General features: G+C 37.4%; 2 protein-coding genes across 2 annotated transcripts in view; both read right to left on the bottom strand.

The window, feature by feature from the left end:
• Positions 1–444: 444 nt before the first annotated feature.
• On the bottom strand, positions 445–6,522 carry LOC107717272 (hepatocyte cell adhesion molecule-like). Its single transcript, XM_016523955.1, has 7 exons — positions 6,307–6,522; positions 4,295–4,633; positions 3,940–4,221; positions 2,205–2,298; positions 1,836–1,903; positions 1,142–1,212; positions 445–1,057 (listed from the first exon to the last, which is right to left on the bottom strand). The coding sequence occupies exons 1-7, from the start codon at positions 6,392–6,394 to the stop codon at positions 728–730; spliced, it is 1,272 nt and encodes a 423-aa protein (XP_016379441.1). The 5' UTR covers positions 6,395–6,522; the 3' UTR covers positions 445–727.
• A 6,428-nt stretch (positions 6,523–12,950) lies between these two features.
• The window catches only part of LOC107717271 (probable serine/threonine-protein kinase kinX), a 32,432-nt gene continuing 27,648 nt past the window's right edge, over positions 12,951–17,734 (bottom strand). The window contains exons 5-6 of the mRNA XM_016523954.1: positions 15,844–16,042; positions 12,951–13,989 (exon numbers count right to left, since the gene is read on the bottom strand). Of these exons, the coding sequence (XP_016379440.1) occupies positions 13,940–13,989; positions 15,844–16,042 (249 nt within the window). The 3' untranslated portion in view covers positions 12,951–13,939. The remainder of the gene's footprint in view (positions 13,990–15,843; positions 16,043–17,734) is intronic.

The raw sequence follows: 17,734 nt of genomic DNA, 5'->3' as shown, positions 1-17,734 counted from the left end.
GGCTAACAAAACCTTCGGATAAACCCTTCTATAATGAGGGGGAAATGCTATAATTTATTTACTCGGTAAATCAAGTTGAAGTGACTCAATTAAACACATTTCTAGTATTCTACAGAAAAAGGGAAGGAGAGAAGCTGAAGAGCCGTTAACACTACTGTTTTGCTATTTGAGGTCCAGCTTTGAAATGTGGCAGATGATTTATTGATCGATAGTGATGTGGGAGCCTCTGGTGGTTAAAAGGTGTAAGTTGTCAATTGTGTACACAGAGGCTTGTGTCTTTATGTCTTTTTAAATATTTAGAAAGCAAGTCATATTATTTGAGCAAAAATAATAAAATCATTTTAATACTGACGTAAAGTAACACTGTTTACAGGAAATCCTAACAGATCCCAATAATGCTCAATATAGATGAAATTAACAGTATCATATTGGTTAAATCGGACAAAAAAAAAACAAACAAACAAAAAATTGTTAGTATACAATAACAATTAAACCATCCAGTACATCCATGTACTCCTCTGGTAAATTAGATTCTTACTTTTCAACTACAAGTTTTGGTCTTGTACACCATTCATTCACCTATAGCTTTTGGAAAGCATAAAACACTCAACTCATACTATTTACATAAGATAACTAATATAAAATAACTAATTACAATTTCCATACTCCCATACATAGTCTCAAAATCTGACATTATCCTGGACATTTTACATCCAAACTCTCTTGCTCATCGCGGGAGGCTGTGGTGGTGCATATTGTTTTCGGGTTCAATCAGAAGTTGTTCTGCATGTGGAGGGGAGGGGCTTAGTCTTGGTGGGTGGGGTTTGCGTGTTAAGCTGCTCACGTGTGGTGGACAGGAGAGGGGTGGAATGAGAGTAGGATGAGGGGTTGATGGAGGAGAGGGGATGGGGGTAGGGGGGTATCTTCTTCCTGAATGCATATAAGCATCTGGAGAGTGTGCAGAAGGTGAAGACATGTTTGGATAACAAGAGGGGCTGAGGGGATCAATAGGGTTGATATAATTACAGGAAGACTCATCTGTTCCCTCAGGGAAATCCTGGAAATAATAATAATAATAATACAATATAATAATAATAATAATAATAATAATATAATAATAATAATAATAATAATTTCTTACCGTTTTTTTGAGGACATATAGTCCACCTGGGTTCCGACGGTTCTGGTAATTTCTAGCAGGCAATATATCAACTACAGTAAAGAGAATATTCAAGATTTAAAAGCAAATTATTCAATAATTAATAAAAGCATAAAAAAATCACTGTATTATACAGGGATGTAAAAAAAGGCAAAAATAAAAATGTGCACTCATTAATTTTTAATGTTGCATTGGTTGATATGAAGTAGCCTTGGACTTATACTAACACCTAGTGGATGCATAAAGGCAAAAGCAAATTAACTAATGCCATTGTAGAAATCATATATTTACAGTCAGTCTTGATTAATTTATTCTGCAAACTAAGATGTCCAATAACGGAGGTTACATGGATAAAGAGTAGTGTCCTGTTGGTCATGTGATCTCAAAATGGCGGCCTCCGTGATGCGACCCACTCCATGCAAAATAAAACTGTTTTAGGCAACAACAATAAAATTGGTAATTGAAAAAAAAGCTGCAATAAAATGAAATAAAATATATACATTAGATGAAAAATAAAATAAACCTAAAAAACAAAAATTTGACATTTTGCCTTGGGAACTAACTATATATATATATATATTAATGAGGGTGCATCTTTAAAATGTTTTTGGTTTAAGAGAACATAGAGATTTATCTTGAGTGATTCTACAAGAAGGAACAACATGATTGCCGTTACCCTCATGATTGCCGTTGCTCTGCTCTGCTACATTTTGTCTGCTCTGTCCGGCAAGCTCTTGCCTTTTTCTGTAGAGAGAACAATGATGTATTTTTGGTTAGCAGCATACCTGACTGTGATTGAAATATCAAATGCAGTATCATATTCATTTGGTGTACAAACAGAAGCCTAAATGTGTAAAAGATGACTTCTTTCCAGTTTAATCTGTTGGTTTGGTCTTTGTTTTTCATCTGATCTGTGGAACTTTGACCTCCTAACATTTGAAGCACAAAGACTTTTCTTACAAGAACAGTGCAAGCTGGCGAGATTTATTGTGGCTCGCTTTTTAGACCTATCAAACAGAATGGATAAGGACAATAGAGCTGGTACTTTTTGGAGGGTTTCCAACAGGCGCACACAGTCACCAAGGTGATGAGTAAGAAAATGCCTCCCATGGAGAGGATGATGTAGAGAGAACTCCGTCCTGCAAAATGTAAAAGAAGAATACAGGGTGACATAGTACATCATTCCTCTCCACAAAACAAACTGCTCTGAAAGACCAAACTACTCTGTAGACAAGGTCTAAATTAAGGAGACCTTAAATGGTTGCACAGGTTGCCAGGAATATAAGTGCAAGAATGAATGGGGCAACTTAAGGCTTTTTTTAAAGGGTAGACTGTGCAGAGGGAATGCAGGACCCTGCTGGGCTCAGTATTCTGACAGAAATGTGTGCAAATGAAGAAGTAGAAGATGGATGAGAGGATCAGCTGAGCTCCAGTGGAGCCAAACACTTGTTCGTAAACATCACCTTCATCAGCCGTTTTCATAAACACTCCAACCATCCAAATGAAAATTTTTTCATTCTTTACTCACACTCATGTTGTTCCAAAGCCATATGCTATTTTTTTTCTTCAGTCTTTTGAAGAATCTGCAGCTCTTTTTCATGGTGACTGTAACTGTCAGACTTCAAAAACACGATAAAAGTGGCCAGTGTGACTTCTACTACTGTAGTATTTATTTATGTTTTAATTGTTCTTTTATTTTTTATCTTTTTCAGTTTTCATTTGAATTTTAGTTTACATTTGAGCAATTTTGTTATGTGCTTTTTGTTTTCAATATTTCTATGAAGATTTAATACATTTTTATATTAATTTGTATTTTTTATTTAAATTTTTGGTTTTATTTTAAGCAATTTTTGTACTTCAGTGCATTTTTTTAATATGTAAGTTAGTTGCAAGGCAACATTTATAAGTTTAGGTTTTTAGTTATACTTTATTTTATTTCAGCTTTATTAATTTCTAATAGTTTTAGTTAACAACAACAACAACAACACTGCTTTGGAAAGAAGACTTGGAATAGTACACAATTCATATGGACACTTTTACTGTGTGTGTGTGTGTGTTTTTTTAATGAACTATTGTTCAATGAAAAATAGCTACATAAAATATTTCCTTTATGTTGCACAGAAATTTCTGAAACAACATGAAGATGATTAAATAATGATATAATTTACTTCTACTTTTTGGGTGTGAATATCCCTTGAAATGCTTAAAGCCTGGGATATATGTTTTTGAAGTATAATTTGTATTCAAAATGTAATGTACAATATTCACATTATTTTATACCATTCTACACTCAAATGCCTCTATTTATTTATGTTATTTTCTAAATATACTGTCAGAAAAAAAGGTAGAAAAGCTATCAATGGGGCAGTACCCTTTCGCAAGGCACTAAAATGTACCATTTAGGTATAACAAAGAGTGAAAAATTTAAGGGGGTCTGAATACTTTCCGTACCCACTGTATACCTTTATGTTACTAATATGCCCATATAGGGGTAAATATGGTATCAAGGCTTTCCTGTAGCTCAAACAGTACATGGCTTTAGCAATGCCAAGGTCATGGGTTTGATTCCCGGGGAAAGCAATAACTGATAAAATGTAAATGTGTACACTGAATGGATGCAATGTAAGTTACTTTGGATAAACATGCATGAATGTAATCTAGTTATTTTTGCTTTCCAATTTGTTTGCGTTCTTATCTATTATGAAACAGCAAGATTTTATGTAACATTTCAGGTCATAGTTCACTGATGAAGATGACTGTGGAGTCTCAACAACACCTACCGTAAACAGTGAGTTTGACAGGCAGGCTCTTCATACTGCTGATGGGGTTCTCCACCCTACAGCTGTAGACGTCGTCATCTGACATCACAACATGGGAGATGGTAAGGACCTTTTGGTCATGTGACAGGAGCAGACGCGAGTCATTGGTTAAAGATTTCCCGCCCTTCAGCCAGCTATAGGTAGGTTTGGTGCCACTGTCGTGAGTGCAGTTGAGTATGAAGAGCTCAGTCAGCTCTAGGACGGATGAGGCCGCAATGTGGACAAAAGGCCTGGACACTGGAACTGTGATAGAACCAGATAGCATGGCTAAGGAAAGTTGCTCATGACATAAATGAAGTGTCTATGTCTGTCTTACCATCCACGGTGAGGTTGACGTATCGCTCCCCAGTGAAGGTATCATCAGTGATGGAGATCTCCACCTCATAGGTGCCCTCGTCTGACAGCTGCAGGTGATGCAGGAGCAGGGAGCCGTTCTCGTACAGGAGGATTCTGCCGCGGTACTCAGGTCTTAGGTTCCCAATGATGTCTGTACCAATGGACTGGACCACAGTGACAGGTTTGTCCCGCTTCAGCTGCCACTTAATAACAGGCTTGTCAGAACTGGTGCTGGTGTAGGACACAGAGAGAAGGGCTGAGCCTCCTAGTGTACCTCGCACTAGAGGAGACGGACAGCTGATGTTCACCCCACATACACCTAAATACATACAGAAAATACATTCACAAACAGACACATTAAAGTGGCACTCCAGCAGTTGGGGCATGTTGTCACAAAAGGTCAATATGTGTTAAATGAACCTGAGCAGTAAGGGAAAAAAAGATATAGTAAACCCTAAAACAATATTCAGTTCAATTTTTCAATTCAAGTTTATTTGTATAGCTTTTCATGATACTGTACAAATCAATATTCACTGGATGGAGTAAAAAGTGTGACATCTTGCCCCAGTTTACCCTACATCCTGCCAAAATACCTTGAATGTACTGTAAGTGGCTTTGGACAAACATTTCTGACAAATGAATACATATAAATTTGATTTAAGCAAGCTTTATTAATAACATGCTTAAAACTATACAGATTTACTATACAGTATTTCAAAGTAAAATGTACTCAAAAGGCACTTTTCCAACTAAATTCAAAGTGTTATTTTCAAGAAGATTCAGTCTGCAATTAAGATGTTTAAAACATCAAATAAGAACTCTATGAATTAAAATAATGAATTTAAATTAAATAAAACACTATCAGCTTACCTCAATGTTATCTTTTTACTAGATGGATGGATGGTTGGATGATAGATATAATTATAGTAAAAAGTGAGACCCTTGACTGTAAGATGCTGGTGTTTCATTATCTAACATAAATTATTAAATATTATAATGTATTATAAATAAATTTATATATATATAGAAAGAAATGATTAGATTACTAAACTGATTATTTCTTATTTTCAGCCAATTTTTGCAGTTTGAACCATAAATACACATTGCCTGAACTCTCCAGCGAGACACCTGCTGGTAAACAGCTTTGTGTTTATTACTCCTGAGTGAACCAACATGTCCTTGCCTGCTTTGCCAGGGCAGTGCGAGTCAACGTGGCATGGCTCAATCGCTGTGGCAACAATTCTCACTGTTGAGGTCTTGCCAGGATGAGCTAACAAAGGGATGGATTGTAGGCTCGCTCTCCTCCAATCAGGGGCAGCTGTGCAAGAGACATGCTCTTTTGTGGATGGGGAGATGTAGACAGTGGGGCCCAGTGATTCTGCTAATCTAAGGTCTCTGAGGAAGACTAGGCATTAGTTAGGACATGTCCTTGGCACATCTATACCTGATTTTAAGAAAATGTGATGTCATCAAGCTCATGCCAGCTCACTCATGCCGTAGTGATTGTTCTGAAATTGTTGTTCAGATTTTTTTGCACAAATGCGGCCTTTAAAATAAATGTAATGCATGGATGGAGACGAAAGAGAGCATGAATGTTTTTTTTGCCAAAATGCAAAAAAACTTGTCTGTGGTGTGATTATTTATTTAAAAAAATAAATAAAATACATTTTGCAATGTGCATTTTTTAAGGTTTGTTGTCATATAAACAATACCATTTGCATTTAAACTTCCTTACTATTACATTCATACTAAAAAGACAGTATTTCTAATAAAACAAAACACATTTAAAAGCATTTCAAATGTTCAGTTTCATCAAGTGCCCTAATTAATTCACTTGACTGATCGCTCCATTTGTGAAATGTGTCATCCAGCCACCCACAAACAAAACACACACTGAAAAGTGAAACTGACAACGGCGTACACTTTTTCTTCCTCTTCTTTAGAAAGTTTTCCCTCAACATGCACTGTAGAAAAGTCATGATGTCGTCTTACCTGCCAAAGAAAAGATGAAAAGCCATAGGAGAAGAAACAGTGAAGGAACGGCTGTCTCTTTGCATGATGCCTCCCTCTCTGCCTTCATTTTGGAAGCAGCGCTGGGTTTCTCTCCCACACAATCAGCATGATTTGTCCACTCAAGGCACGTCGCTGAGAATGCAGAGTGCTTCCTGCCAGACGGGACACTGGCTGCTCTGAACCCGGCTCTCAGGACCCCAGCCTGAACAACAGCTCTATGTGCGATCTCGTATGTGTGTGTGCTTTGCTCGCTTTATAAGGTTCTCCACAGTGATTATTTTCAGGGGCCCTTTGTGTGTGTGCATTTGTGCATGTGTGTGCTTGTCTCTGCAGGAAAGGCACTAGGATGAGTGTGAGGTGGTTTGATCTGAGCAGTCACGTATGACACGAGATATGCATTAGAGCGTATATTATATATACAGTATACAGTGTAACCATCATGTGACAGTTTGCCTCAGCTATGATCAGATTGTGAAAATTCTGAAAAATAATGTAGCATAAACATTTATTTAGTAGCAGCCATTAAGTCAATCAGGCAAATCAGTCGAAGGGTTCAAGTAGGACTGATTCTGACACTTGAAGTATGTAGCATACAATTTGAATGAAAGGAGATCTTTTTGAAGCTACTATACAACCACTCAAGGACAACTGCTTTTTCTACTCCACCACCCATTAACCAGGCCCTCCCACATGAGCACATTGTAAGCCCCGTATATCTTTGCCCCACCAGGCCATAATGAATGAAAAGAGGACCTACAGGTTGCTAAGGCATCAGTCTTCAGCGAAAAGGCCTTTGTACACAAGAGCTGGATGACTTTGTTTCAAATAATTCCTATAGAGTCACTTCACGATGGTTATACTGTAGATGGCCACTTTCAAATTTATTTTTTTTATAATAAAATGTTATATTATATTCCAATATTCATTCTTTAGCATTAATTTATTTATTATTTTATTACAAGATATATTTGAACAATAATTAATTTTATTGACTTATATTTATTTATTTTAGTTAGTTTTCAGTTTGAAGTTGTAACAGCAGGTTATTTCCATTGCTGAAAATGAAAAAAATGTGCCAGAAATTGTGGCCTAGCCAAATATCACATGTCTGTCTAGAAGTTGATGTCATTGTTCTGCAGCGGTCAGCTGATGCTGTGGTCATCTGACTGGGCATTTTCTCACACCCCCACAGACAGAAGCAAATATTCATTTTGAGCGTAGAAAAAAACATTATTTTTCTTAAGAAAATATAAATGCAGCTGATAAAAACATCACAATAATCCACAAGTAATCAGGAGAAGAAACAGTGAAGGAACGGCTGTCTCTTTGCATGATGCCTCCCTCTCTGCCTTCATTTTGGAAGCAGCGCTGGGTTTCTCTCCCACACAATCAGCATGATTTGTCCACTCAAGGCACGTCGCTGAGAATGCAGAGTGCTTCCTGCCAGACGGGACACTGGCTGCTCTGAACCCGGCTCTCAGGACCCCAGCCTGAACAACAGCTCTATGTGCGCTCTCGTATGTGTGTGTGCTTTTCTCGCTTTATAAGGTTCTCCACAGTGATTATTTTCAGGATTATTTTCAGGGGCCCTTTGTGTGTGTGCATTTGTGCATGTGTGTGCTTGTCTCTGCAGGAAAGGCACTAGGATGAGTGTGAGGTGGTTTGATCTGAGCAGTCACGTATGACACGAGATATGCATTAGAGCGTATATGTGTGACATAACACACCCACAGTGCTGTTCAAAAACAAGATGGAGTGACACATTTTGTCAAAATTAGAGTGAAATTGGGGCCAGTGGTTTTCAAACGGGGATCTAGGGGAACCCCAGGTGGATACTAGGTGCTAGGAGGACAAGTGTTGAAATAAATATTAAAATAAATAAATACATAAATATATTTTTCAAATATAAAATAATATAAAACTGTACACTCTAAAAAATGCTGGGTTAAATTTTTATTGACTTATATTTATTTATTTTAGTTAGTTTTCAGTTTGAAGTTGTAACAGCAGGTTATTTCCATTGCTGAAAATGAAAAAAATGTGCCAGAAATTGTGGCCTAGCCAAATATCACATGTCTGTCTAGAAGTTGATGTCATTGTTCTGCAGCGGTCAGCTGATGCTGTGGTCATCTGACTGGGCATTTTCTCACACCCCCACAGACAGAAGCAAATATTCATTTTGAGCGTAGAAAAAAACATTATTTTTCTTAAGAAAATATAAATGCAGCTGATAAAAACATCACAATAATCCACAAGTAATCCACACAACTCAGTCCATAAATTAACGTCTTGTAAAGCAAAAAGCTGTGTTTGTACGAAACAATCCGTCATTAAGGCATTTTAACTTTAAATCTTTTGGCCAAAATCCATAATCCACAATGGCGTTTCCTCCAGTGGCAAAGTCCATCCCCAGTTGTCCTCTCACATTAAAACCACCGACACATGGTGGTTCAAGGGCAGGCTTTAAGATGGTTTAGATCTTTACACAAGCTTCAGTCTGGATCTAGAACACCTGAGAAGAGATGATGCCAACCCCTCAGAGGACCTCAGATGATGCCAACCCTGAAACAAGATACAGAACTACCACATTTTGCTATTTTGCACATTTAATTATTTTATAATTGCTGTTAATAGTGTTCATCGTCTTTTTTATTACGTCTTAAATTGATTTTTCCGTACATTTCTGCCATATGTACATTAATTGACAGTCACCACTGATAAGCTACCACTAAATATTGTAGAAACTTAATTTGCTGTAAAGTTGCTTTGCAATGATTTGTATCGTGAAAAGCGCTGTACAAATAAACTTGACTTGACTTGACTTGACATGGTGTTTGATCTGTGCATATTTCTCTCCTGATTCAGACGAGGCAACTTTTTCACTGGAGAAAGCAATATTATGGATCTTTAGCTGGAAGCAACGGTTTGAAGTTAAAAAAGGTTTAATAATGGATTTGTTTCTTATAAACACACAGCTTTTTGCTTCACAAGACGTTAATTGTCTTGTGGATTACTTGTGGATTATTGTGATGTTTTAATCAGCTGTTTGAACTCTAATTCTGACGGCACCCATTCACTGCAGAGGATCCACTGGTAAGCAAGTGATGTAATGCTAAATCTCTCCAAATCTTTTATGATGAATAAACAAACTCATCTACATCTCGGATGGCCTGAGGGTGAGTACATTTTCAGCACATTTTCATTTTTGGGTGAACTATTCTTTTAATGCTAATTATGAGCAATATGATGCTAGTAGCAAACACAGCTAATTGTTTAGTACACCGTGAAAATAATTAAATAAAAACAACAGATGGCATTTCTGAAAATATATGCCAACCCAATACAGCAAATTAGGACAGACTTTGATGATCCAGACTTTGTAATTGTACCATATCAGACTTTGAAATGTTGCTCTCCCACTCAGTAAAAAGAGTAGATGATGTATGCAAAATGGCAAAGAATGTCAGAAAGAAAAAGCTTTTCACAGAACATACAGTCTGTTATCCTCAAGGGTATCCTCTGTTCTGGCTGATCAAAGCTTTAGTAGGGCTCTGAGACACAAACATACTCACACAAAGCTTGGCATTAGCCTTTGTCCTCTGGAGGATAAAAGTCCATCCGGACTCTCTCATCTTGTGAAGAAATCTGTCAAGTAGAGTCAGTGGGAACATCCAAGTTCATAGTGCACTGAAAGCATGAAAGATCCTCACACACGTCTCCACTGGAGAATATCTTCTTGAAGCTATATTGCACTGGACTTTATGAGACGCCAGAACATTTTGTGAGAAAAAAAACTTTATTTAATATGTTAAAAAAGTTCTCCTGCATTACACTCTCAGGAAAGCTGATTTTGCAAGAAAACACAAAAGCATTAAAATATAATTTTTCCTCAAATCTCAATTTTATCTTATCACCATGTCCCTTTAGGGGCTTTGTAGGATGCTTCATTGGATATATAGTTTTCCAGCAATAATTATTACAATTTTCATATATTTCATCAGACAAAGCTGAATACACTACATTTTGTGTGGAGTGTATTCACAAGACTTTTCTAACTAACTCTTTAACAATCATTTCCTGTTTAAGAATAATTGTTTGTGATTGTAAATATAATGTATAATTGTATTTAAAATTAGAATTTGTAAATGTAATTATTTCATTACTATTCTAGTATTTAATATTTAAGTTTTTATAAATTATTTATGAGTTATAATTTTATTGTTTTTATAATTGTATTATATTATTTATAATTAGCTTTTATTCTATTTTCATTTTAAATTGAGTAATTTTATAAAATGTTTAATTTGTGTAATTTTGTATACTTCTGTTTAAATTCAATTAATATTTTTATTTCAATTTTTATTTTTTGTCATTTTAACACTTCATCCCAAACTTATTGTATTTCATTTACCTACCTAAGTTTTTTAAGTTGAAGTTTCTCATTTAATAATGAGGCCTAATAATGTTATTTTAGTTTTATTTATTATTTTTAATTTTTATATGCACATGGAGGGGGAGAAAACATTTATATTCTTTGGGGGGAAAAAAGAGCCCATTTTTAAGAATGCACATAAAATAAACTCAATAGCTTCATGAGTGTGTTTGTGAGAGCTAAACTTGTTATATACAGGCTCCCTCTGCTGGAGGCTTTGATGTAATGCTATTGTGAAATACATGAGAGCCAATTAAGCAAGCAAACTGAACAGTTCAAAGAGTATTGAGATAAAGACAGATATTTCAGATGTGGAGAGTTGTTTCAGCATCAATCCATGACTAAGATGCTATGAGATTCTACAGATGTAGCAGCCTGCATAATGCTAAGTGAGCATATCCTGTGTGATGCAAAACAGAAATACGTAGCTGTCACAGTTATGCAAATCCACTCTCCTTTTTGTGTTAAAACACACAAATTTTCAAGTGTAATCCAATCATTTACAGGCTCAAAATACATAATGTGTCTGTGTTGTGCAAGTTAGCTGAGTGTTTTTTTTTGGCGTATGCCAGCTATCAGGTCGGCAGTACTGCGTTGTCAGCAGCAGTCTGTAGAGGGCAGGAATCATGGGACACACAGCAGTCTGAGAGAGAACTGTCTTATGGCACTTTGTGTTGCCATAGGCAACCTGTAAAAATGCTGTTAGAAGACTGTAAGTCATGGAGCCAGTGACAGACTTCATTCTGGGGAGGTTACATTGGAGCCCCCTAAAGCTGAGGCCTGTGTGCGGAGGAGGGAACGTGGGCGACTGACTTCCAACGCTCATTTCACACCCGGGAAAGAAGACAAGTTGAGCCACACGCACACACAAAATGACAATTATGGCAGGTCTTTGTTGCTGTGCAGAGGACATCTTGTCCTGTTTTTCCTCCTGCCTATCCAAGTTTAGAAATGTTAAAAGTCAGTTCAAAAATGGATAGAAAGCCACTAGATTTGAGGAAATCAACTTCATAAAGTTAGGCCACAAAACATAAAATATAATCAGTCACTGTGAAATATTAAAATCTTCAAAGCAGGACTTATGAAGTCACTCCCGTTTGTTTAACCTGGGGAATGTGATTCATTGTGTAATAAACGTCCACAGTATGTCAGCTGAGACGCAATTGAAAAACAAGATTAACTGAGTGCCGTATGTCTTTAATTAGGAACTGCAGTACACGGTCTAATTAAGTGTAGCTCTTAATGTAATGGCTGAGTGATTAATATTGTCATGGGGAAATAGATACATTTTTGATGTTCTCGAACATCTCATTCTTAAAGAGATATTTAACCTAAAAATGCTAATTTTGTCATTTACTCGCCCTCATGTCATTTCAAACCTCTATGAGTTAGTTCTGTGGAACACAAAAGCAGATATTTTTCCACTTACAATCAATGGATACTGGAGATTTCAAGCTCCAAAAAGGACACAAAAGCACCATAAAAGTATTATAAAAATGGTCCATACAACTCGTGCACTATATTTCAAGTCTTCTGAAGTCCTTCCATAGTTTTGTGTGACAAACACTCCGAAATTGAAGTGATTGGTTTACAAAATAGGTACTGTATGAATGGTTCTTTACAACACAGACAGATCTGGTTCTAGTGAATAATGAATTAGTGAACAATGCATGAGCAAATAATCAATCAGTGGATAACGAATCAGTGGTCCATTTCTCACCAAATGCTATCATGCAACATCAGAAGACTTAAATAAATATAGTGCATGAGTCGTATGATAGCTTTGGGTTTGAAATGGACCAAATTCGGTATTCAATGATTCTGATTTATTCCGACACTTAATCATTATTACTAGTTTTATGATACTGGAGCTTCCATTTTAAAGCTCCAGTATTGACTTATTTATATTTGGCCTAACAACATATTTGTCTGGAATTTTTTTTTAACTATTTTTTTATTAAAACATGCATGTTGGGATGGCTGAGAATAATCACAATACATCACATACCTTTTTTTGTTTACTTGTTAGACATATAATATATAATTATATAATAATAAATTATGTTCTCAAAAATATTTCTATAAGATTTATTTAATTATAGCTCTGCCACATGCACATTTATCAGAAAAACTACACACCGGAACAGATTCAATAACAGTTAATGCTATTATAGGCCTAAATGCTGCTTTGACAGGCAATAGTGAGTATGGCATGTGGCAATTTGACCTTGATAAATGACTGTCCAGGTCTCATTAGCACAGCCTTCCAGCTGTGAGCCCTCCAGTGAGAAGCACTAATGAGACTGATGTGTAGATTAATATTTCAATTTCTGCTGCATATATATAACTGCCAGTTTGTTTTTGAACTCTTTCTATAAGGACTTTAAAAGACTAATGATCACCCCCTGACTGCACAAAATCATTTTAAATTCAGGCAACACACATTTCTGAGTTTTTATTTGCTTTTCAACTGATACAGAGCTTGATGCTGATGTCAACATGCAAGGTGATCTTTGCTATCATCATTAAGCTTTCACAATTCAATTTCTATATTTCTAATGATATGCACTACCTTAAAAGACTTAGAATCATAATTTTACAAATTAAAAAGAAAGAAAAAAAAAATTATAGTCAATCTTGCCATGCCATATGCTGCATTGGAAGCTCTGATTTCATTTTCAACATATTACATATTACAGGTAGCAAACCAAACAAATCAGTCAACACAATTATAAACAACTGATAACATTCTTTTTCATGAATGATAAACATATTTCACATCTTACTGTGATAGTGGGTCAAATCAAGGCAATGATAAACATACTACCACAGGAAAGGACTATCAAGCAACAAAAAATGAGAAAACTCAATCATGATGCATTATTTTAAGTCTACTTCACTGTCTGACTGAAGAAGCCTGTGTTAAATTCTATGCCATCCGTTCTTCGATTTATACAAATATCAGATATACAGAATACAGATGCCTTTTGTGGGATGCAAAAGCATGCTGGAGCAGATATTCACCCGGACTGGATAAGAAGCAGAAAATAGAGAAAGAGTTCACACATCAGTTGACATATCCAGCCTAATTTTACTACTTTTTTGGACACACACACACACACACACACAAAAAATCCCTGGAGAAAGCGTCCTATAAGCTGTCAACCTTGAGAAGGGTCTTCATTGCTCTGGTCCAGATGTGGCGTCTGTCTCTACTCCGTCTGTTCCCCCTGCTTGCAAAATGCACAAGATTTTTAGATTTGGCAGCAAACAGCTGTCTAGTCGACTATGAAGTGACAAGGCGATGATGTGACATCCCCCACCGCAAAAAAAATATTTTCTTGCTTACTATTTTTGTTTTGTTTTCCAGTACAAATATGTAAAACTTCAAAAATATCTGAAAGAATAGGAAGAAAAAATATCTGTCAATGGGTTATGAAAAATAAACTAAATTCTAAGGGAAAACTATATAAAACTATAAAAGCTTTTTTATTACTTGAAATAAAAGAAACATTAACTGAAATAATATTTTAAAAGTTCATTCTTGTTAAGTACTAATAAACAAAAAACTAAAACTAAAACTTAATAAAAACTATTCAAAATATCAACAAAATATAATAGTATATAAATTACATGAAAAGCACACTGTTTAAGGCATAAACTCACTTAATTTGGATACTTTTTTTCATAAAACAAGACTTAATATCTTAAGCCCTTGGTTTAAGAATGTTTAGATATTTGTACTGGAACAAAATAAAAAATAATGAGTAAGAAAATAGTGTTTTGCAGTGCTTGATAGCTACAATGGCACTCTTCACAAAATATACTGAATGCAACAGAGCATTACTTATTGATTGATTTTGCCAGAATATGAATTGATCTTAGATGGTCTTATATTTTTGTCTGCGTAAAACAGAGCACGGCCTCATTTCAGCGATGCAGATGCACCTGAGGATAAAAATAACACTTCCATACACATAAAATGCTTAGCAACTGAGAACTGGGTTGATGTTGCTTGGGAAAGGCCTAAATTCGGCACAGAGGTGGGGTAGAGTAGAGCAGCACAGCTGAAGGAGAGATATTTGGGCCCGGGCTGGAGGTTGGAAGGACACCTTCATTCTCATTGCTTGCCCCACTTTCTGCATCAAATGAGCAGATCTGCTCATCCTCAAAGGATGACACCGATAAAGGTAGTTCAAATGGAAGCTTTGGTGTAAGAACATTAACGTTATGGTCTTTCCGTCACCGCTGGCCTATTTGTTGCTTCAAAGTAGAATCTCCTGGGATCAACTGCTCGGGAACCATCTGCATACATACTGAGCTGGGGGAAACAGTTTATCCAGTATCTCTAGAAAAAGAGGCAATATTGTGCAGAACCAGAAAGAAAATTGAAAGTTGAAAGGGGGGATAAATCTGCGACAGACTTTAATATTGAGTCCTGGAATTGTGGAGGCTTAAACCACCCACAAAAGAAATTAGATTTGAGAGATCTATATCTCAACAAACTGAGATATTAGAGACTACAGAGTGACTCTGTGGACTCCATTGGTTGTCTGTAAATCGGTGAATGGCCTTTTCATATGACTGCAATTTTTTAACAGTCAGGGAAAATGATAGATGTGCTCATTAATAATTACTTAATTAAGAAAATAATTATCCAAAGCACTCAGAGAGTAATTAAAAAGCACCCTTGAGCATGTCTTATTATGTTTACTCAGTATAAAGACATGACTCATTAAACGTAACTAATGGATTTTTCATTTTATTTCATTTTGGATTTGATGGAGTTCTTTCGTGGCTCATCTACTATAATGGGCACAATATTTCCTGCTTTTTTATTCAAAATCTTTGGTACACAGTACAGAAAAAAGGAGAATCAACATGCTCTTGAACTCTCATTAAAGTTAAAAGCTATGGTTGTTTACTTCAGATCTCGAAGCCAAATTCTGTGAGGATATGTGAGGGTTTTTAAATGTCTTGCCAAACTGAATAGGTTCAAAATAGCTGGCGGCCTCTGCACCACGTGAGATGGGTTTTGAGTCTAGCTCTTGTATTCACTATGACTGTTGGGGACAGTGACTGACCTGAGTCCCCCTGGCTGCCGTTGAGGGCCTCACCACTGCTGCTCACCTCCTCATTGGGCTTTTCGCCGGGTTTCATCTTCTTCCGGGTCATATGACCACGAAAGCCAGCCTGGATCTTGGCAGCCGCCTTATTGGCCTCTGGGTCATCCAATGGGATGTCCATGATGTCCTCTTCCTCTTGTGGCTGGTTGCATTCCTCCTAAATGATGAATGATAAATTTAGCAAAACAGACATTGGGTGTACTTCATATTGATTTCACTCTTGCTTAGAATAGTTCAGACTATCCTCTAAGATCTTATATACCACCATAGTGGGCTTAGCATGATGTATCTCCTGCCCGTTTAAGCCCCCTTGCAATGAATCATTACCCATCAGCTCCACAGAAACAAAGTCTTTCCAAGTGAATGCTCCTCTTCTCCATAACACTCTTAAAGGGGTCATATGATGCTGCTAAAAAGTACACAACATTATTTTGTGTATTTGGTGCAATGAAATGTGTTTATGCGGTTTAAGGTTAAAAGTCCTTCGGATGAGACGTTAAACCGAGGTCCTGACTCTCTGTGGTCATTAAAAATCCCAGGATGTCTTTCGAAAAGAGTAGAGGTGTGACCTCGGCATCCTGGCCAAATTTGCCCATTGGCCTCTGACCATCATGGCCTCCTAATCATCCCCATATCTGCTGATTGGCTTCATCACTCTGTCTCCTCTCCACCAATAAGCTGGTGTGTGGTGGGCGTTCTGGCACACTATGGCTGCCGTCGCATCATCCAGGTGGATGCTGCACACTGGTGGTGGATGAGGAGATACCCCCTGACAATGTAAAGCGCTTTGAGGGCCTAGAAAAGCGCTATATAAATGTAATGAATTATTATTATTATTATTAAAGGGGGCCGGATTCGACGATGTGGAAACACTGGGGGGCCGGATGATTCTACCTACCTATATCCTATATATATACAGGGCTGTCCTTAGGGGGGTGCAACTGGTGCGGTCGCACAGGGCCCCGCGAACTACCTCGCACCGGGCCCCGCGTCAGCTAAGGACTCCAAACTCAAACGCTTCTCACAGCGCTGTTTAGTGGTCTCGTGATCGAGATCAGTCAGCGTCAGCGAGTAAACGCATTTGTTCTGAGCTCGCTCTGCGCTGTCTTTAGGCAGAGCTAAAAACGGTCTGTGCAGCGCGGTTCAAACGAGTCGCGCTCTTCTGCTTTTGACACGTTTAGGAATTCGGGTGCGCTAAAGAAATGAGAGCGCATATGAGTTATGCCGAGTTCACACTGCACGATTTTAGCCCGATTTTTAACTCGCCGACAGGTTTTGCGAAATCGCCGACAAATGCCCGAAATCGGAGGAAAATCGGTGCTCGTTCACGCGAGACCAGTGTTGCCAAATCCGCGATTGCCGCCGGTTGTTTTTTATGTCAGCAGGTTGAAGCGACCCCAATATCGTGATATTTAGGCCCTGGAATGTGAATTGTACCAGGAGAACCCCGCCAAAAAAATGTGTATTTTACTCCCTGAATGCGATTTTTACTGGGGGACCCCCTCGAAAGCAATTGGGCTATATTCAGGATAGTTTTGAGTAATAATTGAGCGGGTTTTGTAGCGAAAACCTGGCAACCCTGCACCAGACACAGCTGTCGGCGATTCTTCCTATTGAGAAGTCATGCAATGTGAAACCCCCTGTCGCCGATCCATCGTGCAATGTGAACACAGCAGCAACTGAATGCTACCCCAGGTAGTCACGCAGTGTGAAAACAACGGCGATCCGACGAGTTTGAAAATCGTGCAGTGTGAACTCGGCATTAGACTCTGAGACAGGCTTGCGACAAGGAAGGGAATCTGATGCAATACGGCCACGTAGAGCTTGCATCAGTCCACACATCACAGCT

Source organism: Sinocyclocheilus rhinocerous, unplaced genomic scaffold (assembly GCF_001515625.1).
Source record: "Sinocyclocheilus rhinocerous isolate Xijiao unplaced genomic scaffold, SAMN03320098_v1.1 scaffold1893, whole genome shotgun sequence".
Lineage (NCBI taxonomy): Eukaryota > Metazoa > Chordata > Actinopteri > Cypriniformes > Cyprinidae > Sinocyclocheilus > Sinocyclocheilus rhinocerous.
The sequence above is the reverse complement of the archived record's forward strand: the minus strand, read 5'-3'. Positions and strand labels throughout refer to the sequence as shown.

What these genes read in the sequence shown, in the direction of transcription:
- LOC107717272 (XM_016523955.1), bottom strand. Translation starts at nt 6,394, where the DNA reads ATGAAGGCAGAGAGGGAGGCATCATGCAAAGAGACAGCCGTTCCTTCA. An exon ending in TTTCATCTTTTCTTTGGCAG is followed by an intron (nt 4,634 to 6,306) that starts GTAAGACGACAT and finishes GTATGTATTTAG; the next exon opens with GTGTATGTGGGGTGAACATC. An exon ending in CGTCAACCTCACCGTGGATG is followed by an intron (nt 4,222 to 4,294) that starts GTAAGACAGACA and finishes GTTCTATCACAG; the next exon opens with TTCCAGTGTCCAGGCCTTTT.